Genomic DNA, 24,955 nt, shown 5'->3' with positions numbered 1-24,955 from the left:
TATTGTTTCTTACACACACACACACACACACAGTGTACACATAACATCACAATACGGGTATTCATGTGTGGCCTACACTCAGATCAAAGGGCCACCCAATGGCCGGCTGTAAGCATGCTTACTACTGCATAATTCATTCTTTTCAGTTGCTTGAAAACACGCTCGGCCGGACTTGGCATGGCCGTGGAATAACTCAGAGAGAGCGAGACAGGGAGAATAAGACGTCACAGAAAGAAGGTGAGAAGAAAGGGTGAGCTGGAAGTACATACGAGGGGGGGGATAAAACAGTTGAAAGGGTGCAGTGTTCACGGAGAGAAAAGTAAAGGACAAACTGCAGGCTTGCATCATTTACTCGTTGCACAATGAAAGTTTCGGCACAGTGTTTGTTATTTTGGTACAAAAAAAAACCCTTCACGTGGTTACATTTTGGCAAGATAGTGTCATTTTGATGGTTCCCTATATTTACTTGCAGCTTAATCACAAGCGCTAGGGTTTTAACATCAAGACATTAAGTTACCGAGAAAAACAATTGGGAGAAAATCATTTTAACATTTCATTCCAATTCCACTGTGCGCTTCAATCTACACTCAAAACCTAATCTAAATCACGTACATGTAGTTTAACGTCCTTTGGTTCCTGACTGTATATTACTGAAAAACTCCATGTTGTGTTTGTCAAAACCTGATTTTTATTGTTTTTATCTGTGAATACAGCCACAGTGACGTCCAGCTGGTTTTCCCGGGCCGCCTCACATTGACACACATTGCAGCGGCGGAGTGCGACCAGAATAAATCCGACAATACTGGAGTTACAACTGCTTTCCATTCACTTAGGAAGCTTCTACTGTAAAATGAAAAATTTAAGTGCAGAATTTTGTGATTGAAAAATGACAAAAGCAATTGATTAAAGAAGTTTGCTAAAAGAGCAACTATACATAGTTACATGCACTTTGGACCCTGTCTGTAAAAGCTACACATAATGTAAATATTTACTCAAAAGGTAAAATGTCAAATAAAAGAAAAAAGAAAAAACCTAAATAAATGTAAAAAAATAAAACAAGCTCAATTTGTCTAATTTGTAACCAATCTGGCCTTGCTGAGACATAAAATGAACAGCTTTAGACTACGAAATACAGTTATACGTTGTTAGACATGTCTCCTAAGAAAACCTTGAATGGTTCTCTAAAGATTCAAAGTAGATTCCTTTAATGAAGCTAAAACCTTTTAATTATCCACTAAACCCTTAAAGAACCCCTGAAAATAAATCCAGCAAAAACATTTACATTCAAGATATGAAAGGAATTGAACACTCGGGGGTGTGTTGCTATGGGAAAATAATCACCAGCAGTGTGGTGAGCTGAAGCCGAATTACTACTCGGAAGCTGTTGATTTTACTACAACAGCATGTCCCAAAGTCTTTTATTCCTTCGGTATGACAGCAATTTGAGAACCATTAGAAATTAAATACATTTTTTTCTATTAACAATTATTTATTTTATTTTTTTTAAATCAATTTATAGCTATTTTTAATTCTGTGGAGCATGTACAGAAGGTTAAACATTTGTTTCCTCACTAAATTAAAACAATCAAAAATATCTTATAAAAAGCACCCCAAACAGTTCAATAAATAAAGGGTTCTTCGCTTTGTCCTTCGTGGGCAACCCGTAAAAGTACTACGCAGAACCATAAAACAGATTTTTTAAGAGAAATTTGTAAAAGTAGAATATGTTTAAAGCTAGTACTGCAATCCATCAAATTTTTATTTATTTATTTTTTTTTTTTTACAAATTCTGTAGAGTTAATCATAATCTGAGTCCAATCGTGCTTTTTCCAGTAACATAAGTACCCCCCCACGCCACCCCTGCCAAACTGATTCAAACCATCTGACATGCAACAACGCAAATAAATAAAACTAATGGATTCCTTTTGAAAGGAAAGGTAGAGATGTAGTGTATGAGGTTCATTACAGGGTAAATATTATGACAAGGAGCAGTGGGTTTAAACATTGTAAGAGTGCTACAGTGATAGGTACGCCACATAAATAATGGTCAGAGATTTCAGAGGAAATTTTCCACACTAGCGTCACATCCAGACAGATGAGTTCGGCGAGTTACTGGAACCTGCAGAGGGTCGAAATGACTCAGAAATCTGATGAAATGCCAAACCCAGACTCTCTCTAAGCACTTAACACATCTGGACTCAAGAAAACGAGGCACAGAAGAGTTTCACAGAAAACCGACGGTCATATCAGAGTAAACGAGAACACGGTTAAACTGACCGCCCGACGCCGCCATCGTGAACTGGAAAGGTTTGTGGGACGGTTTGGGATTCTGCAGTGAAAGAGTAAACGCTGCAGGTCGAGTCAGTGAAGGCGAAAGTGATGCAAAAGGAGTTCATCAAGAGTCAAAGCTCACACTGTTCAGAGTCTCAGGCCGACCCTGTTTGAACTTATTGTGTCTCACGTACGCAAGGAGAGCCTGGAGCTTATACGACTTCATTCTGTTACTCAGAATATCAAGAACGTCTGGAACGGAATTAGTTTGACAGCTTCATCAACAAATTGCCAAATGTTAATAAATAAGATAATAGTGTGTGTGGGGATTAGAACTGTTTAAAAGTTTGCATCTGTTTTTTATGCAATATAATAACTTATTTGCCCATCCTTTAAACATATAAAACTGTAAACTGATTTAGATCCTCGGAGCAGCTTTTTTTCTTTCGTGTGTAACATTTTATTTATTTTTTTTTTTTAAAGACATCTCGGATCACATCTGAAGTCTGAAGACTATGATGGAAAATCTCTTTTTCACACAATTCTTCCTTTGGTTTTTTGTGATCTTGCCTTATGCTTTGAATTGCTGTCTGGACACAAACATTTCTTTAAAAAAATTTTTTTTTTTTTGGACTTTTTGTTGTGAATAAACAGCAAAATAGTTACATCATCTTTTCATTCATAACCATGTGGGATGCAAACATTTGTGCTTGACTCTAGACCAGATCGCATTTATTCCACTTCAGTAAGCTCGGGATAGGTGCTGCTTGGATCTGGGGTTTATCCTGGGAACAGCCTGGTACAACCTCAGGGTGGCACCACACACTCAAACACCTAGAGGCAATTTCTCATCGCCTATCCACGTAGTGACATGTTTTTGAGAGGTGGGAGGAAACCGGAGAACCCGGACGAAACCCACATGAACATGCTACCCTAGAGAGAGTAACCCAAGCTCAGGATTGAACCGGCGACTCTGGAGCGGTGAGGCATCCCAACTGCACTTCCTCACACTATGATGAGCTCTTTCATAAAAAAAATAAATAAATAAACAAATAATAATAATAAAAAGAACTAAGAAAATTCTGCACACAGTTTTAATCAATGACAAAGAACTGAAAAAAGTGAACTCATAATATCTATATAAAATGAAATATTTGTTGACTCACGGCAATCTTTTGACAATGGATTATACTGTTTTCCCCCCCAGTGAAGTAAAGCGAATGTGTGTTACCACTAGGCCCCGTTTACACACCCCGCAAATATTTCCCTCGCTTTATTCTACCATTTAAAGTTGCCTTTCTCTCATTAACTTCGTGCTCGGGCACATTTTCCTAATTACTGTTCACAGTCTTAATCAACCCAGTCATGGTCTCCATAATCACATCCAAATCCAGAAGAACTGCACGGCTTAACCAAGTTCCAACTCAACTACGTTACAATCAGAAACGCTCCCAAGTGGTTTGGTAAAGAATTAAAATCTCGAGTGCGCTGATTAAAATTTGACGCGCCGTTCGCAAATCCGACCCCGAGGACACGCTGATAATATCTACCTGTCGATGTGCCGTGTAAACAGTCCCACCGAGAGAAAGTTTCAAATGTCACATGGTTTTAAAGTAAAAGGTCAAAATCTAAAAGCAGATGGTGGTGTGAACAATCCCCCTGCTAACATCTCCACTCCCACTGCAGGTGTTTCCCTCCGAGCGGGACTGAGGGGTGCGGCCTGCTTTCCCCCTGCCAGATAAAGCCCTTTACACACACACACAACTCTTGCATCTGATTAGTGCTAAGCAGCTGTCCTTTGTGAATGCTGGAGCCAGTAACATGATGACTCCCCTCCGTCCACGGGCCGCGTTTATAAAGCCAGATGGCACGAAACCGTGACGGAAAAGTCCTCAAAAAAGAGAAATCCGAAAAAACCTAAAGTGTTCGATACACACGCTTTCAACGCAAACACATAACAGCGATCCAGACACCACCGACACCAGCGAACAAATAAAAAAATAAATGGAAAAAAACTGCTGTTTAGACTTTACGCAACATTAATAATAGCGAGCAGTAAATCATCAAGCAAACTAATTATGATGCAGTGTGAAATTCCTCAGCTCATTCCTACGTCATGGGCTCTCCCTATGACTCCTTTAAGCTTAGCCATAAGACTTCTACATCTCTACAAATCGTGTCTAATAGAAAATGACTGGTTTAATAATGTGCACATTTTCAACACAGAGTCTTATGATGGAATAGTTCAAAGTTTTTATTAGTGCAATCAAATCACTTTGATTGCATTCCAATTTCACTTAAAAGCTTTAGTGTTTGCATTATTAATATTAATGAACCTACAGAGCGGGGAAATAAGTATTGAACGTGTCAACATTTTTTTCAGTAAATATATTTCCAATGAGGTTATTCACATGAAATTTTCACCGGGCATCAGTATTAACTCAAGAAATCCGGAAATATAAAGAAATCCAAACATTAAAGTCCCTAAATAAAGTCATGTGTAATAAAGTGACACAGGAAAAAAAGTATTGAACACGCTAACTGAAATTTCTTTAATAATTAGTGGTGAAGCGTTTGTTTGTACTGACAGCTTCTAGGCACTTCCTGTATGAAGGAATTAATCGGCTGCAGTATTCAGGTGTGATTTTGGCCCATTCTTCTAAAAATATCCCTAAAAAATTCTTTCAATCTTGTTCAGTTGGATTGAAGTCAGGTGATTGACTGGGCCATTCTAACGTTCCATTTTGCTCTCGTCTGACCAGACTACACTCTCCCAGTATTTCATAGGCTTGTCCAAATGAGTTGTAGCAAACTTTAAACAAGCTTCGACATGCCTTTTCTTTAGTAATGGAGTCTTGCAGGGTGAGCGTGAGCAGTGGAGTGCATTGCCGATTGTTTTCTCTGTAATGATGGCGCCTGCTGCCTCCAAGTGTTTCTGGAGCTCTTTCCGAGTGGTCCCTGGCTCTTGGGCTACTTTTCTGACTATTCTTCTGACTCCCTGGTTAGAAATCTTGCCAGGAGCTCCTGTGTGTGGACGGTTGATGACAGTGATTTTGCTTCCACTTGCGGATAATGGTCCCAATGGTGCTTACTCGAAGATTCAGAAGTTTGGAAATACTTCTGTGTCCGATTCCATTAATAAGTTTTGCAACAATAAGGTTGTGAAGGTCTTGAGAGAGCTATTTGCTTTTACCCATCATGAGACGTTTCTTGAGTGACACCTTGTGTAACAAAAAGCTTTTATATAGACCATCAGATTATTAACCCAGCTGATTTTAATTTGCACAGATATGGGGTATAATTTCGGACGGATTTAAGCTGGTTCCTTGCCTTACCTTGCCTTGGAGAACTGCTTTTCCTTAGCGTGTCCAATACTTTTTTCCTGTGTCATTCCACTTTATTATTATTATTCCACATGACGTTATTTATGGAGTTTAATGTTCTGAATTCTTTATATTTCCGGATTTCTTGAGTCAATACTGATGTCGGGTGAAAATTTCATGTGAATAACCTCATTGGAAATATATTTACTGAAAAAATGCTGACCCGTTCAGTACTCATTTCCCCCACTGTATGACTTCATTAATGCGGCCATTAGAAAATGACTATGCTTCACACTCCCCACTTTAACCACTGGTATAAATGGCATCCCTTTCTCAAGTACAAAGGAAAAAAAATATCAAGAAGGAAACTTCAGTTTTATAATGAATGCCTACATTTTTCATCTACTTACTAAACTAATGTTATTTTGTCTCATATTTTACAATCCATGTCAAAATCCACAATCACAAAATGGCTTCCTAGTGACTATATATATACAAACTAAATGGGGTTTGGTGTTATTAAAACTACTGACTGTTGAAAAATGAGTACTGACATACTGAAATATTGACCTTTTTTCAATTAAGAAAATTGATACACATTTTAACAAATTACATGAATTTCTTCTGTACATTACGTGATACACAAGTTATTTCAACAAAACATTCAGGAAAAGTGCTTTGTTAAATGTATGTCAAACAACTAAAGTGGAAAACTGGATCTTAAAAAAATTATAGTGAATTTTTAAAATGTGTAAATATTTTTTTAAAATAAGTTTAAATAATGAAAAGTGCCGGTTATTAATATGGTGCATTGTTGCTTCATGCTGACCTATAAATATACCTATAACAATGACCTATAAATATTCTTTTAATATCTCCTGAACCGAAGCAGCACAAACGAAACTTTTATCGGCACAAACAAAGCACAAACGAAGCACAAACGATTGGGACTATTTTGAATGAACTTGGAGCATGTGTGGGGCTGGTGACGTCACCGCACCATAATTCAATGCCTAATATTTTAAAAACTAAAGCAGCACAAACGAAACTTTTATCAGCACAAACCGGCACAAACGAAGCACAAACGATTGAGACTATTTGGGGTGAATTTGGAGCATGTTAGGGGGCTGAGTGACCCCAGAATGACCTATAAATATTCTTTTAATTTCTCCTGAACGGAAAATTTTTACGGCACAGACCTTCACAAACGGAGCACAAACGATTAAGACTATTTTGCTGACGTTTTGCGTTGGTGGGGGGGGGGGGCAACTTCACGCAGGTCTGCTGCACCGTATTAATAATCCACAACAACCACCCGTGGCAAACTGTAAACAAATCCCCCCACATTTTCTCCCTAATTTAATCTTGGCCAGTTCCCACCCACCAGCCAGCTCTCCCACCAGCCAATCACCGCTCGGCAAAAGGTGAAAGGCTACACGTGCTTCCTCTGTGACACGTGATGCTAGTCAACCACTGCTGCTTATGCTGCGTCACAGGGAGTGCCAGCTTCCACATACATGAGCTCACCGATGCCTAGTATCCCTGTGATTGACAGGGAGTATGCCAGTCCCACCCAGAGACCATGGCCAATTTTGCTCCCTTGACTCCTGGCCATGGATGGTTGTGGCATTGTCAGGATTCAAACTTTTCAAGGCTTCTTTAACTCGATAATTCCTCTTCCAAAAAAAGAGGTCTAACAGAACCCTTTCTGATAGAAACACACTATCATAGGGTTCTATAAATAGTACCTACTACTCAGCATTTACAAGATTTAGTGATCTCACATTGCTGAAACAAGGGTATGCTGTGTTGGGTGCAAGTCAGACGGTCTAACAAATTATTCAGAAATGAGTCGTGGCTTGGTCTTTAGTGAGAGTCAGTGATTAACTCCAAATCACGAAATATATCACACAGTGTACAGCACTAGAAATATAGTGAAAAAAAACAACAACTGGATAACACACAAAGACAAGAGAGATGATCTTAGCAGAGATAATCCTGTGATAAATACATGGAAAGTGGACTCCTGACCATCACACCCATATGTGGTTCTTCTCCAGACTGTTGTCACAAAGTTGGAAGCAGCAGATGAAAGGTCTCTGTATTCTGTACCATTACAATTTCCCTTCACTGGTTCCCTTCAGGTGATGGTCAGGTGTCTACAAACTTTTGGCCATGTAGTGTGTCTATCTATCGTAACATTACATATTTTCCATATTTGGAAATCAGATCATTCTATTCTAATTTCAGAGTCTAGTTTACTGGTGTTACTTGATAAAAATAAAAAAGATATGTTAAAAAGAAATAGTGTTTAGATTATGGCCCTTCAGTGGCTCAGAAACATGCTTGTGTGGCCTGGACGGAAGTTGAGTTCGAAACTTTCGAGAGAGGACAGAAAAAAACGAAAGCATGGGTGGACAAATTGGTCCAAAAAAACAAAACAAGAAAAAAACCCCCAAGCTTTGTTTCCCAGAAATCTGATTAACTAGGTTTTTCAAAAAAAAAAAAAAAAAAAAAGGTAGCTAACATGATATAATCATATATCGCCAGCTAGTTAGATAGCCGCATCAATTCAGGCACAAATGAGTGTATAAATATCTGCTTAGGGGGTGACCCGATCATAATCATTCTCCTAATCTATGAAAGTGGCTGAAGTAGCACACTGTTTGCTAATGAGGGGTTGCATATGAGTCATCATATTAGAATATTGATTTCACTATGCAGGAAAGTCCACACATGGTTAGTTTGGAGTCATGTTCTTGAATAAGAGCAATGAGGCACATTTCCTGTGCATGTGTATGTCCTCAGATGGCATACTCAGTGGAAAGATCGCACCAGCTTGCTGGAAATCACAACGGAAAATCCGAAATGGGCTAAAAGACCACTCTGTCGATTGTGCGTGATGGAGCTACGACTGTAAAGTTTCTAAAACGAGAACTAAACAAGCTTATAATGAAAGACTGATGGCTGAATATTACAAGACTCCAGAGAGTGAATACTGTTTAAGAAGGAGGCAAAAAAAAACAACAAAAAAACACACAAAAACTCCTGGCTCTGAGTGCCGTGTTAACCACAAAGTGCTACGTTTCATAAAGATACACGACTTCATGGCACTTGTGCTGATGGTCATGGTGTATGTCCTCCACGTTTCATCAGAACTCCATCGCAAAGCTTGATGTATGACACGGTACTGTGAATTTGGATCCAGATCTTAGACAATGCTCCGTACTCATGAGATATTCTGTGTGATGTTAAATCATGTTACTGGATTCCCATCTATGAAATGAAAGAAAAACAGGTTATTAAAAGGAATTAGGGACGAACTAACAGCCTTGTGTTGCGAGTCACTGACACGTAATAAAGACAAGGCAGTTTGGTTTCAATTTCACTCAGCAGCCTGTAGGCAGACGTCCACATCCAGCTGTTGGTGGGTGTGAAGAGGAGGCCAGCAGCCTCGCGTCAGATCACCTCGACCTTCTGTTATTACTGTACTGCTGATCAGACATGCAGATATAAACGTATTTAGGAAAGTGGTGTTGCAGCACTGACTTCTCTAAAAAAAACAAAAAAACATACTTCTATTCAATCAATCAGCCAAATCAAGAGCTCTTACTTTTCCATTAGAGAGAAAAATCCTCAGTGCAGATTTCTTCTTCAGTATGAGTATTATGAGATAGTGGATAGAGGAAGACAAAATACTACCCACATTAGGAAATTCTGCAGTTCTTCTACAAGGACCTTGCAATAACGTTGTCTACACCAGAGGTAAATATTTCAACAGCTTTAAATAAAAAAACGACTTCAGTGCCGGTTTTTCTGACAAAAATCGTGCACTCTAAAAGACGGAAGTTGAGATCCGGGGTGCGTAATTCAGCTTAATTTTACTTTGAAGTGAAGACAGTCGGCGACAAAACATCAATACGATTTGTGATTAAAAACTCAAGAGTGTGACCCTGCTATGACGCTCGTCTAAAATCCACCAATAGGAGGACGGCATAGACTTACGTAAAACTCACGAGAGAGCTACAAAGTTACGATAGCTGAAACACGCAATGCGGAAACGTAAACAAAACCCGTTAATGGATATTAAAAATATCTTCAGAGCTCATGCTGAAGAACGTTTGTGTTTAGGCAAGCACTGATTTCTGTATGACGATTTCTAAACAGAGCGTAGTAATGTTCTTTAATCACAGGCCTGTTGCTAGAGGATCGTCACTGCTACCGCACCTCCTGGTACAGAATTCAGCCAAGATTTTATTGGTTGTGACAAGAAATAATTTTAATAAGCAGGTAAAAATCGCACAGTCTGCAACCGGCTTGAGCTAACAGCTATTGTAAAGACACGTTCAAAACGCTGTTACAGACGAAGGACAAGAAAGTGGGGCGGGTTTTAGAGGGAAAACCCGGGGGTGTGGCACTGTTGTGCTCATTCTCGCTGCAAATCACTAACGCGTCGTCTCAAGATGTGCATTCTTATTAAAGATCATGTCCGGCACCTTAAGAGAATGTTTAAAAAAATAAAATAAAGTACAGTATGTACAGTAAGAAATGTTGAAGGTATAAAAATTGGACAACCCAACGTCATGGATTTCCACACATCACTATATAAGCGTACAACTACTTTTTCCAACGAGAATGACTTTAGTCATTGTGCTAGAATTGATTTCATGAAAAATTATACCTACATAAATGAAATAAATGAAGGAGTAAGTGAGTAACTAAGTAATAACATATTTAAATAAAACTTATTAAATAACATTGTAAAAAAATTTTTTTTAAAACAAAGGCTACACTAGGGATGGGTGACATATAAACTATAAAATATATAAACATTCTTGAAGACATTTATAAACATTCTTGAAGACATTTGATACACAGCGAGTATCATGGTGTATAGGTTTGCTTATAAAATGGTAGCAAAATATTAGTGCTGCGTTAAAAAAAATCTGTTAGAAATAATAAAAAGTGTATTATTATTCCACAAAATTTTTATACATTTATGCATTTTTTTAAAATATATATTTAACAAGACTTATTAATTTAAAATAAATTACAAAAAAATATATATTTAACAAAGGGGAAATTACAATTATTAATAATATTTTTTTTTACAATTTGAGAAATTAAATACATAAGTGTATCATAATCAACTGCTTCCAGTCGGTTTGTAATTATTAAATGTATTTTAATAATATGATATCTCAGGATTTATCACAGTATCAATATTACATTGTCCTATCATCCAGCACTAGGCTACAACATGTTTAAAATATGATAAATTTGTTAAAACAATAATATATATATATATATATATATATATATATATATATATATATATATATATATATATATATATATATATAAATTATTTTTGCTCTGTATGTTTGTCCATTAAAAAGTAGTTTGTTGCTTAAATGATCTAAAATTAACGATTATTATTATTGGAATTAAAACAGCGATAGCTTCAGACCAAAGAGTACATCCGAAAACCTTGTACAGACACAGCACTGTGTCCTTTCTCCATAAAGAAACACGACATTTAGAGGACATCCAGATTCACAAAAGATCTTTTGGAGTGTAAAAAAGCATTCATAAAAAAAGATTCACAAAACCCCGTCACCTCCCACCTGACCCCATTTTCTATAACACAAAGAGACCAAACGCCAGGCATATATACAGTAAGAACACAAATATACTGAATATACATAGGGTTTGCAGTGATGGCTTTCAAAGACCTTTTTGAAAAGTGAAGACTTCTTCAACTTCAGAGAAACAGCGGTCTCCGAGGCACAATGCGGCGCTCATCAAAAAGCAATTCAGCACGCATTCTATAAAGTGCTTTCTCCCATTCTGTCATGCCCAGTGAGACTCCCGCTTTAATTCAGCATTTCAAAAAGAAAAAAATATTAAACTATTTTCCTGCCAGAGAAAAAGAACTTTTTTTAATCTTAAATGCCCTATTTACCCAGTCTTCATAAAGCGTCACAGAAAGCAAAGTCTGTTATTTTATATTTAAAATGGAAATAAGTTGTCTTGTATTTAGAAAATCTGATAATTAATGAGTAAAATCATACTCATAAAAAGCTATTTATATACTGTTGCAATCAAAATGATTCAACCCCCAGTGCAAATCAGGCTTACTGTCAAAATGTCCAGACTCTCAGCTGTTTGCAATGAACAAATCAAACGAACGCAATCGAAATACTTCGACACAACGAATGCTTCAAGTGGTTTCCCAAAATTCAACTGAAAATACAACTTATAATGATTTCTCCAGTTTCCAAATGATTCAACCCCTTCATGGCAAGCATCTTTAGTACATAGTAGAGCACCCTTTCGCTGTTATGACCTGCTGCAAATGAGATGCATAGCTTCTGGCAGCGTTCCTGAGGAATCTTATCCCATTCCTCATGAGCAATGGCCTCCAGTTCAGTAATATTCTCGGGTTTGCGTGCTGCAACCGCCTTCTTCAAATCCCACCAGAGAAGTCAGGTGACTGTGATGGCCCTGTAGAATCTTCCAGGACTACTTCTGCAACCAAGCCTTTGTTCATTGCAAACAGCTGAAAGTCTGTCAATTTTGACAATAAACCTGATTTGCAAAGGGGGTTGAATCATTTTGATTGCAACTGTATAGTAATACGGCAAGACAACGTTCAGGAATAATAAATGCCTTGCATGTCTCTGTTCTTTTTTTTAAGGCTGGAGAAAGTAAAAGAAAACAAGAACATGTGGGTGTGATGGTCAGGGGGCCACAGACTTTTGGCCATATTGTGGAGTTTGGACTTAAATTGTCAGCCTTTTGTTTTCCATGTACTGGGCAGCACTTTCCAGATTCCTAGCGAATTCATGGTTTGTCTGTCCTTGATCACAGGGTGTCACTTCGTTTAAGGCTACCCAAAGAATAATAGCTATAATCCTCTAATTTTCCACTGTTCATTGTTGCAACCGCAATTTTTTCCCTCTATCCATTTGAAATAATCAGCCAAATGTCAGTAAGCCTGTCGTGATAATTATGTTATTGACTTATCGAACGATATACAGACGTGACCTCGATCATTTCTGCTGACCGCAATATCGCCCATTGTGTTTACATGCATGTTTATTTACATAAGAATGAATGTCACCAACATTTTAGCCATTCGCATTGCTTCTGTCCTCTCCTCTGCTCTAGCGCTGTCAAATTAAAATTCTAACTTTGAATATCCCTCATGTTTAAGATAAAATTGCACATTCACATGCAAAACCTATGTACATTTGAACTTAAGATGTGTAGCAAGCACTAGCACCGATTTTAATTTTAAAAAATGAACTGCTGAAAAAATAACACTTTTCGTCCACATTTGAGTGACTCTCAGAATCGGCTCTCCTTCTGACCTGGCTTATTTCCATTCCTAACCACAAATCCTCCCAGACTCCAGTTACTCACAGTGTTTCTCAGGGTCCTCTTCTTTATCTGTACACACGCTCTAGTTCCTCCACAGTCACACTGTCCCACTTACTCAACCTGTACTCACGACATCAAATGATGGACGAGCTCAAAATCTTTCTCGCTTATTGATTTGAAGATGCTCTGGTCTGTGCGATTTTATGAAAGATATCGATGGAACTCTCTGGCTCTTTGATACGACCCGTCACTCACATTCTGAAGTGAAACATCGCTCACCTCTGACCTCAGAGACTTTTATCCATACATTCAGAATTGATCATCTAGGCTGTGATTAAGTCTTACTCATCCATCCTCCAGTCAGGTCTAAACATCTGGCTAAACATCTCTCTTCACACACCTCAGCATGGATCTCATTTGCTTGTTGCTTGTTGTTAGAAAATAGACTTCTTCCAAAAGGTCTTCTGATGTCATGGCTCATTTCCATCCTTGGATTTTTACGCCATTCATTCCATTTGGCTCTCTAAACCTCAGCTAAATACACAGTGACTGAAAGACTTCTCTTGACTCACTACTTGCAGCTTTGTTGTTATCCTGATGTGATCATACGTGTGATGTTACCTACAGTAAAACAGTATACAAAAAAACGTTATTTAAATCAGATTGCAATTCTCCAATCTGATTGGTCAGAAGGTGTTGATTCACTTTCTATATCAGCAGCTAGGAAAGTAGTTCCAGCTGCAAATCCCAGCTTGTTCTAATATGTTACTGTTTCTATACTTGTTTGGCAGACACTAGATGGGTGATGTGACAAATATTTCATATTGTGATCCATTCATTTATCATACCACATATCCTACACAGGGTCACAGGGAGCCTATCCTAAGGCACAAGGGAACTCGGGGCACAAGGCTGGGGACACCCTGGACGGGGTGGCCAACCCATCGCAGGGTTCAATCACACACCCATTTACACACTAGAGACAATTTGGAAATGCCAATCAGCCTACAATGTATGTCTTTGGGCTGGTGGAGGAAACAAGAGTACCCGGAGGAAACCCCTGAAGCATGGGGAGAACATGCAAACACCGTGCACATAGGATGGAGGCAGGATTCGAAGCCATACCCCAGAGGTGTGAGGCAAACATGCTAACCACTCAGCCACTTAATGTGTAAAAGAGTACAGTAGTGAAGCAGGTGAGGGAACGACTGTTTATAGCTGCTTTAATGTGAATGATTACGGGAACTAACTTGTTTCTCGGAAATTCCACAAGCAAAAATGGATAAGAAATATAAAAAAAAAACTAATTGCTGGCAAACTGCTGTGGTATAAGAAGAATAAAACACTTTTGTATGGAGGGTGCTGTTATAGTGGAAAATAATCAGCTTTGACATGCTTAAACTAGCAAAATTTAAAAGTAATTCTGTGACTGCTGATCCACAATCAGTTCCAATGCATGTTTTTTTAAAAAAATTTATTTACATTTCTTTGTAATGCATGTTTCTTCTGTAAGATTTCTGACAACTGAATTGCTTAATCGCTGTGAATGTCCATTAGGCTTCAGTTCCACCCATAGCTTTAATAAAACTGAACACACAGTGCAGCTGATCTCTGTGCCGGGTTGCGACCCGGTCGAGGCTCCTCTGAGGGCGGTTCAGTTCTTGAGTGGAAGATTAAATCAGTCCTTTATCAGCCTCGGTAGGAGACTGTCAAATCTAATTAAAGCGTGCGCTCTCTCTGCCCGGGTTAATCACTCACGAAAACAAGACCGCGCTAGTTTCCGATAGTGAATTCGACAAAAAGAAACGTGCTCGTCGGCCCAATGTGGGCGGAAAAATCCTCTTGACGTGTGTTCCCGACTCGAAGACAAAAGGCTGTATGCAGGTTACAGGAGTGGAGGAAAGCAGCCGGCAGGCCACTGGTTCGAGGAGAAAAAGAAAGAAGGAACGCTTTCTTGGCACACGCGAGTGAAGTGTGTGGTCAGTTAAGGTTACAGGCTGTGAGGTTCTGGAGCTGGCGTGACTTGAGGCCTGACTCTATGTGAGGTACACAGAGAGATAAGCTCTGCCCCTCAGGTACACAGTGCGATAAGCCTCACTACAGCACAGGGGGGTGAAAAAACCCCCTACACATTGTTTTGAAGTGGGAGCCAGTTGCTATAGCGATGGCTGCTAATTATGCGTATTGAGCAGGAAGGGCACTCAGGAGCGAGAGCTCCACTGTGGAGGAGTACAAACCCAAACCTGGGCCTTCGCCCAAGATACAGCGCTAAAGGGAACTTTGATATCCTCCAGATTAAGATAAGAGGGTGGGGGAAAAAAGGCTTTAAAAAGAGAGCTGGACATTTTGGAAACTCGTTCACTTTGTTCCTCGATCTCAATTCATCATCAGATCAAAATACGTTCAAGGTTTTTAGGCTTTAGGCGTTCAACTCCGTTGCTTCAGATTTGTTTCTCTCTTCTAAAACACATGCCTCAACTTACCGACGCCTTGATAATTAACAGACTTCTTGAAACGGATGTGGTGGAAGATGAAAAACACAACTTTTCAGAGCCGTGAGTCCCCGGGATATAAACTGTGAACTGCTGTCTTACATTGCAGCTGTTTTCTACACACCGATGGAATATTTTAAACTCAGTGAAAAAAAAAAAAACAGGCAATAAAAGTTCCCTGCAACACAAAATGCACATTTCTTGCACTTAGATCGATTGGGGTATAATAGCGCTAGAGTTTATCTCGTCGAGACGCTCTCTGACCAGCGGTCACACACGCATTCACACGTAACATACGTTACAGAAAGATACACAGCTCTAATGTGCACATCTTGATTCTACGAACTGAGAACTTGTTAATGTTGCTGATCAGAATATATAGAAGGCAATACAATTTACTTTACTGTAATAGTTAAAGATATCCCAGGCTAGATCGTTTGACCGAGTGCTGCATTTACACCTTGAACACTACTGCAAATCAGAGCTCAGGCCAGGTTTCGGTGACGGATTCATGCCGAGACTTAGAGCGTATTTGCACCTAGTCATTTTCCACCATTTCTTACAATTAAACTCGGACCAGGATAAACTCCAGATTTCCAACAAACTTTTATTTCTTACAAAAAGCCATGGCTTAACTGTTCAGCCTTACTCAAAAGTATGTGTGAAGAGTTTCCATGTACTGTATGAAACATCAGATTACAACAAGATGGAAAGAGAGATAATGAGAGAGAGCAGAAAAGGAAAAAAGGAGAAAGAAATTTTTACATTTTATACATATACACACACCGATCAGCCGTAACATTAAAACCACCTGCCTAATATTGTGTAGGTCCCACTTGTGCCACCAAAACAGCTCTGACCCTACAAGACCTGGACTACACAAACCTCTGAACGTGTGCTGTGGTATCTGGCAACAAGATGTTAGCAGCAGATCCTTTATAATACCATTATAACACCGTTGCCATGAAGGGGTGTACTTGGTCTGCAACAATGTTTACGTAGGTGGTATGTGTGAAAGTAACATCCAAATGAATGAGGACCCAAGGTTTCCCAGCAGAACATTGCCCAGAGCATCACACTTCCTCCGCCAGCTTGCCTTCTTCCCATAGTGCATCTTGGTGTCATTTCTTCCCCAGGTAAGCGATGCATACACACCCAGCCATCTACACGATATAAAAGAAAACGGGATTCATCAGACCAGGCCAACTTCTTCCATTGCTCCATGGTCCAGTTGTGATGCTCACGTGTCCATTGTAGACTCTTTCGGCGGTGGACGGGGGGCAGCGTGGGCACTCTGACCGGTCTGCAGCTACACAGCCCCATACACAGCAAGCTGTGAGGCACTATGTGTTCTGACACCTTTCTATCATAGCCAGCATTAACTCTTTCAGCAATTTGTGCTACAGTAGCTCTACTGTGGGATCGGACCAGACGGGCTTGCCTTCGCTCCTCACGTACATCAGTGAGCCTTGAGCGCCCGTGACCCTGTCACCGGTTTAACAGTTGTCCTTCCTTAGACCACTTTTGGTAGGTCGTGCATACTGGGAACACCCCACAATACCTGCTGTTTTGGAGATGTTCTGACCCAGTCATCTAGCCATCACAATTTGGCCCTTTTCAAATTCGCTCAGATTCTTACACTTGCCCATTTTTCCTGCTTCCAACACATCAGCTTCAGGAAGCAACTGTTCCCTTGCTGCCTAATACTGTATATCCCACCCGGGTGCTACTGTACCGAAATAATCAATGTTATACACTTCACCTGTTAGTGTTTTTAAAGTTATGGCTGATTGGTATCTCTCGCTCCCTCTCTCTCTTATTCACTTCACCTGTCAATGGTTTTAATGTTATAGAGATACCAATAGGCCATAGCATTAAAACCACTAACAGGTGACGTGAATAACATTGATTATCTCGGTACAGTGGCACCTGTCTCAGGGTGGGATATATTAGGCAGCAAGTATATGTATATATATATATATATATATATGCCCAATCATGTACTCAATTTTTAAATGGTAAATTTCCTCAGTTTAAACATTTGAAATGTTTTCTATGTTCTATTGTGAATAACATATGGGTTCATGAGATCTGCAAATCATTGCACTCTGTTTTTATTTACATTTATTTACATTTTATACAACCTCCCAACTTTTTTGGAATTGGGGTTGTATATAACAGAGTATATAAGAGTATTCCCACTTTCCATGACATCACCTGGGTGGGAGCTGAGGATGAGCGAAGGAAGCGCAGCTGCTGTGAGTCGTACGACCATCTGCTCCTCCTCACTAATGGTTCACGCTCGCTTTACACAGCACACACTACAACACACAGCACACGCTCTAAACACACAGCAGCCTGACAGAGTCATGGCCACTCGAGAGCAGACGCATACATCGGCTCAGTGCTGATCTGGCATCAGTTTCCCTTTCATATGCTAAAGAATGCAGTTGTGTGGAAAAAGAAGGGATCTAATCTCCATTAGGAGTCCCTCAGGAGGGAGGGAGAGAGAGAGAGAGAGAGAGAGAGAGGACATGTGGGGCCTGGACTTTCTCTCGTTTTATAAAGACACTCTTTCCCTGTCTGCCTCTCTCGCCTGATCTCTCTCTTTCTCTCTCCCCCTCTTTCTGACTTTCAGTCTCTCCCTATCTCATGCTCACTCACTTTCTCTTTCCTTCTGTCTCACTCTGTCTCTCCCTTTTCTCTTTCCCTCTTAATCATTATAACTCTTTCCCTCCCTCATCCTATCTCTCTCTGTCACTTTCACTCACTCCCTTTCCTTGTCTCACTCACCTTGCCATTCCCTCTCTCACGGTCTATCTCTCTCCCTCTCACCGTCTCTCTCCCCTTCTCTGTCTGTTTGCCTCTCTCTCTCGTTCCCTCACTTACTCTCTCTCTCTTTCCCTCTCACCTACTTTCTCTGTCTCTCCCCGTCTCTCTCTATCTCTCCCTCTTGCTTTCTCTTTCCCTCTCATATCTCACTCTCTGCCTTATGTCTCTCCCCCTCTGTCCATCTGCCTTCCCCTCTCTGGAACTCTCCCCCTTTCTCTTCCTCTCTCAGAAGGTGTGGCCTCTGTACCAGCCAGTCCCACTGCAGGAGGCGTGGCCTCTGTACCAGTTAGTCCCAGTGCAGGAGGTGTGGCCGCTGTACCAGTCAGTCCCAGTGCAGGAGGCGTGGCCTCTGTACCAGTCAGTCCCTGTACAGGAGGCGTGGCCTCTGTACCCATCAGTCCCAGTGCAGAAGTATTTCCACAATACTAAATCACATTCGAACATATTGCATCAAAATAGCAATTAATAATAATCACATACTGAATCATACATATCACATCTCAAAAGAAGAAATAAACAAACGAACCAACACAAAGAGCTTTTTTCCAACACTGTGAAATGATCATCCGGCTCTCGGCACTGTCGTCCTAGAACAGGAAGCCGTTAAAACCACTAGAATGAGATTAGTTTTAGACTCACCATACATCTTCCCTTCATCAGAGAGGATGATCTTGCGGCGGCCACAGGGCGGGTAGATGGCCAGCGCCTCCTGAAAGCTCTGCTCGATGTCGGGGCTCCACACGCCCTCTGCGTCGCCGTCGGTGGGCTTTTCGTTCGAGTCACTCATCCTTTCCACTTCCTCTCCTCCGCTCTCACTTCCACTCCAGCTGCCTGCGTCCATCGAGATACCTGGGACCTGCAACCAAGTCTGGACGATGACTGACACACAAACCTGCGAGAAGACAGAGAGAGCAATTTCCATTGAAACTTTAAATGACCAAAACACCATAAAAAACAGATATGTATAAAAACAACCAAGGCCAGAATATGTTGGTGGATACCGTTTATTCCAACAATTCTAACAAGAGTCATGAGACAAAAAATATAATAGAAAAAACAGTTATTTAATAAACATGGAAACTATCAGCTGGAACACACAAAAATCCTATTTCAAGCTGAGTAATAATGAAAAACAAGAAAGAGCTCTGACTAAGGGTGAGACAGAAGGCGAGAAGAGAACACAGCAGGAGGCGTGGATTCTGGATTTATCATAGTAAATGCTACTTTTGTCTCTGAAGTATTGGCCTGTAAAAGCTCTGATGTGATTAGCAAGTAAGCCTCTTACGTGGAAGAGCGAATAGCTCACGTTTACATGGCATTTGGCAGACGCGCTTATCTAGAGCAACTTACGGGTTAAAGGCCTTGCTCAAGGGCCCAACAGTCGTAGCTTGGCAGTGCTGGGCTTGAACTCCTGACCTTCTGATCAGTAACCCAGCGCCTTTAACAACAGAGCCACCACTGCCCGTTAGTTGAGGGGTCAAATATTTTGAAAATTAAATGTCAAAAAAAATTCAGACAATGTACTGAGGTTTACTGAAAGTCCAAATCCATGTGTCATGTGTGTTGTTTTTGGTTCTCCATGTGCTTTTGTTTCTGTGCTGCCGCTGGTTTGTTAACTGATTGTGTTCACCTGTTCTGTGTTAGTCCTTGATTAGCACACTGTTTTGTGTCCTTGTTTGTTGTGAAGTCTTATGGTATATTACTGTCGTTAAACCCAGGTTTTTGGTGTATCAAATTGTTGCCTAGTTCTGCAATTTCCTGGTTTTGATCCTGGTTCCTGTACCACATTTCTGATTATGGACCATCACTGTTGCCTCTCTGCCTGCCTCAACTCTGCCTGACTGAGCTTTGAGACCTCTTACAGGGTCTGAGTTTACACACTAGTGTCCAACAACATTCTCTATGAACTGCATGTTACACCATGCGATGTTACATTCCATCTAACAGAGCAAGACAATACGATGCAATTTATCGTAATAACGACATTATAGACATATCAACTAGCTCTACAGCCAGGAAAACAGGAAGACATGCAAACTGATTAACCGAGTGTTCATCCACCTTCAGTTTCAAGTTTCAACCCTTCAACTTTCATTTGATATTAATTCCTTGTGCTCCTTCATTCATCTTATACTCATCTTAAGTTTGAGCAGATCTCAATGTAATCACACTGACAGTCGGAGAGACTCGGCCACCTTTCAAAGGCCATGAAAGCGAACAATATGATGTGTAATCTAAGAGCTAATTGAGGAGTGGCAGTTAATCCAGAACAGCTGCGATCACACTGGAGAACAGTTCCACAGTTTGTTCCCAGTGAGAGATGTTGAATCAAAATGGTTTATAATAAATCCTGACATGAATGTGGGGTTTATCCAGAGGGCAATCACAATGCTTTACACACTGACACGCTGCTCCACGTCTGTGTTTCTGCCTAACCTGGAGCCATTCTGCACTATTCCAACACAAAACTACTGGTCATGCTGGTTCTTGGGCATGGAGTCAATTAGTTACCATGACATAATTAACAATTTGAATGGGAGCTGGATGGACATTATGGATGAGGGAAGTCCCTGAAAAGATTAGGTGCCTAAACAGTGATTCCATTCAGAGATTTCTTAAAGTGTAGGATGCATTTATTGAGTACACAGTCAATTTGTCCTCCCTAGAACTTTTCTGAAGCCTGTATCATATCAGGTTCACAATACACACACAGCTGATTATTCAAATGTGAAAGAATGACATGTTGGGTTCCAGAGTGGTACAACAGAAAAGCATTTGCCCTATAGTCAGGAGATCGCAAGTATGACTCTGATTGTATACAGGAGGGGCGTAAATATTTTTAAAAAAATTTAAATTGAGATAAATGTCAGTGACTGTGGATAAACAGACAAAAACTCCTCATGGAGTTCATTGAGATTTTATGCTTTCACCTTCTGTCATTTATGTGATACATATGTATAGTGTAGAATCCTGCTAATGTTTGTTCAGTGGGAGTATAACGTTATAGGCTCGTTAATATCTACATTTAAATGTGAGATTTAAAGCAATCAGTGTGTACGGGCTTTATTTGTTGACTGGAAAACTTCTGGATGAATTCCACATGGTAATAAACCTTGACATTTACACACATCCTGTTTGAAAAGATGTTTCTCTTTAGAACATCGAACTAAAGATCAAATGACAAGCCAAACTGCAAAAGTAAACTGATCTATCAGGCAAAAATTGCTGAGCACATGTACGCATCCCAGAGCAAAGACACTCCTAAATGCGGACACAACCTTAAAAAAAAAACAATAAATTAAAAATAAAGACACTTGATTTCAGATCTGACTAATGGCACTAAGCTTTCCAGGGAAAAGGCCAGTGGAAATGGTGTAGCGTTTTGAAGAGCTCCATGTGTTTCCTGTTGAGCATGTGTGTGTGTGTGTCTGATTTGTCTTTGGTGTGCTGAGTCCTTACTGCATAAAATGAACTTGTGAGTGAGCGGGAAAATGCAAGCATACTCCAAACCGCTGAGCTGAAGCATGTGTCATCTTCCTGACTAGGAGATGGACTCAGACGATAATCACTTCCAGCACACTGCTCTGTGTGTGTGTGTGTGTGTGTGTTGTGGCTTTTGGCCAGGTCCCCTACAGTGGTGTGGAGTTTTCCAGAAGATGTGGAAGAATCACCCAGATGTGTCAAACAAAAAGAAAAACTGTTTCGACAAGAGAAAAACTTCCCAGTGTGGGTTAAAACGTGCCAGGGTGTTCATAAACTGCAGAGACATGAGGAGGCACTCTGCTGTCATCATGGCTGTCCCTTTACACTTTTACATCAGTAATGAATTCAACAAGGCGAACACGATACCCAGTGAGAACAGCTTGAGTGTAACAGGGTCAGTATGTGCATGTGACAAGATGATATAGCAGACATAATGTGTGTTCCTGTGATTTTGTTTTATATACAAAGTTAAAGTTTGTTGAGATTGTGCTCAAACAGTAAATCACAAAGCTAGCTCAAATTTTAAAAAAAAGGAACAAATCTGTTTACTCCTATTTCACCATAATGAATCTGATTTAAAGTAGGGATGAGCAAAAGTGACTGAATATTTCTAACACACAAATGCAAGGGTGGGAACTGCAGTCCCATTGGTTACAGCGGCAGCGAGTGTGGGAACTGCAGTCCCATCGTTTACAGCAGCAGTGAAGGTGGGATCTACAGTCCGATCGGTTACAGCGGCAGTGAAGGTGGGATCTGCAGTCCGATCGGTTACAGCGGCATTGAGGTTGGGACCTGCAGTCCCATCGGATACAGGGGCAGTGAGGGTGGGACCTGCAGTCCCATCGGTTACAGCAGCATTGAGGGAGGGACCTACAGTCCCATCAGTTACAGCGGCATGGAGGGAGGGACCTGCAGTACGATTGGTTACAGCGGCATTGAGGGTGGGACCTGCAGTCCCATCGATTACAGCGGCAGTGAGGGTGGGATCTGCAGTCCCATCTGTTACAGCGGCATGGAGGGTGGGACCTGCAGTCCCATCGGTTATAGCCACAGCGAGTGTGGGACCTGCAGTCCCATTGGATACAGGGGCAGTGAGTGTGGGACCTGCAGTCCCATCTGTTACAGCGGCATGGAGGGTGGGACCTGCAGTCCCATCGGTTACAGCGGCATTGAGGGAGGGACCTACAGTCCGATCGATTACAGCGGCAGTGAAGGTGGAACCTGCAGTACAATCGGTTACAGCGGCATTGAGGGTGGCACCTGCAGTCCCATCGGATACAGGAGCAGTGAGGGTGGGACCTAAAGTCCGATCGGTTACAGCAGCATTGAGGGAGGGACCTGCAGTCCCGTTGGTTACAGCGGCATTGAGGGTGGGACCTGCAGTCCGATTGGTTACAGCGGCAGTGAAGGTGGGACCTACAGTCCCATTGATTACAGCGGCAGCGGGTGTGGGACCTGCAGTCCCATTGGTTACAGCAGCATTGATGGTGGGACCTGCAGTCCCATCGTTTACAACAGCAGTGAAGGTGGGATCTGCAGTCCGATCGGTTACAGCGGCCATGTAGGTGGGATCTGCAGTCCAATCGGTTACAGCGGCAGTGAGGGTGGGACCTGCAGTCCCTTTGTTTACAGCGGCATTGAGGGTGGGACCTGGAGTCCCATCAGATACAGGGGCAGTGATGGTGGGACCTGCAGTCTGATCGGTTACAGCGGCATTGAGGGAGGGACCTGCAGTCCCATTGGTTACAGCGACAGCGAGTGTGGGACCTGCAGTCCCATCAGTTACAGCAGCATTGATGGTGGGACCTGCAGTCCCATCATTTACAGCAGCAGTGAAGGTGGGATCTACAGTCCGATCGGTTACAGCGGCATTGAGGGTGGGACCTGCAGTCCCATTGGATACAGGGGCAGTGAGTGTGGGACCTGCAGTCCCATTGGTTACAGCAGCATTGAGGGAGGAACCTATAGTCCCATCAGTTACAGCGGCATTGAGGGAGGGACCTGCAGTCCCATCGATTACAGCGGCAGTGAGGGTGGGACTTGCAGTTCCATCGGTTACAGCGGCAGTGAGGGTGGGATCTGCAGTCCCATCGGTTATAGCCACAGCGAGTGTGGGACCTGCAGTCCCATCGGTTACAGCGGCATTGAGGGAGGGACCGGCAGTCCCTTTGGTTACAGCGGCAGCGAGTGTGGGACCTGCAGTCCCATCGGTTACAGCGGCATTGAGGGAGGGACCTGCAGTCCGATCGATTACAGCGGCAGTGAAGGTGGGACCTGCAGTGCGATCGGTTACAGCGGCATTGAGGGTGGGACCTGCAGTCCCATCGGATACAGGGGCAGTGAGGGTGGGACCTGCAGTCTGATCGGTTACAGCAGCATTGAGGGAGGGACCTGCAGTCCCATCTGTTACAGCGGCATGGAGGGTGGGACCTGCAGTCCCATCGGTTACAGTGGCATTGAGGGAGGGATCTGTAGTCCCTTCGGTTACAGCAGCAGCGAGTGTGGGACCTGCAGTCCCATCGGTTACAGCGGCATTGAGGGTGGGACCTGCAGTCCAATTGGTTACAGCGGCAGTGAAGGTGGGACCTACAGTCCCATCGATTACAGCGGCAGCGGGTGTGGGACCTGCAGTCCCATTGGTTACAGCGGCAGTGAGGGTGGGACCTGCTGTCCCATCAGTTACAGCGGCAGTGAGGGTGGGCTCTGCAGTCCCATCGGTTATAGCCACAGCGAGTGTGGGACCTGCAGTCCCATCGGTTACAGCGGCATTGAGGGAGGGACCTGCAGTCCCTTTGGTTACAGCGGCAGCGAGTGTGGGACCTGCAGTCCCATCGGTTACAGCGGCATTGAGGGAGGGACCTGCAGTCCGATCGATTACAGCGGCAGTGAAGGTGGGACCTGCAGTACGATCGGTTACAGCGGCATTGAGGGTGGGACCTGCAGTCCCATCGGATACAGGGGCAGTGTGGGAGGGACCTGCAGTCCCTTTGGTTACAGCGGCAGCGAGTGTGGGACCTGCAGTCCCATCGGTTACAGCGGCATTGAAGGTGGGACCTGCAGTACGATCGGTTACAGCAGCATTGAGGGAGGGACCTGCAGTCCCATCAGTTACAGTGGCATTGAGGGAGGGACCTGCAGTCCCCTTGGTTACAGCGGCAGTGTGGGTGG

General features: G+C 42.0%; 1 protein-coding gene across 3 annotated transcripts in view; it reads right to left on the bottom strand.

Annotated features, from left to right (window-relative positions):
* tead1a (TEA domain family member 1a) overlaps positions 1 to 24,955 on the bottom strand; it is a 69,963-nt gene that overhangs the window by 18,432 nt on the left and 26,576 nt on the right. For all 3 annotated transcript variants that reach the window (XM_047157274.2, XM_017474804.3, XM_017474805.3), the window contains exon 3: positions 18,944 to 19,196. In XM_047157274.2, coding sequence (XP_047013230.1) covers positions 18,944 to 19,145 — 202 coding nt within the window. In that variant the 5' untranslated portion in view covers positions 19,146 to 19,196. The remainder of the gene's footprint in view (positions 1 to 18,943; positions 19,197 to 24,955) is intronic.

This window comes from Ictalurus punctatus, chromosome 8 (genome assembly GCF_001660625.3).
Source record: "Ictalurus punctatus breed USDA103 chromosome 8, Coco_2.0, whole genome shotgun sequence".
In the NCBI taxonomy this organism is placed as follows: domain Eukaryota; kingdom Metazoa; phylum Chordata; class Actinopteri; order Siluriformes; family Ictaluridae; genus Ictalurus; species Ictalurus punctatus.
Note: the sequence above shows the minus strand (reverse complement) of the source record. Positions and strands in the feature narration are given on the sequence as shown.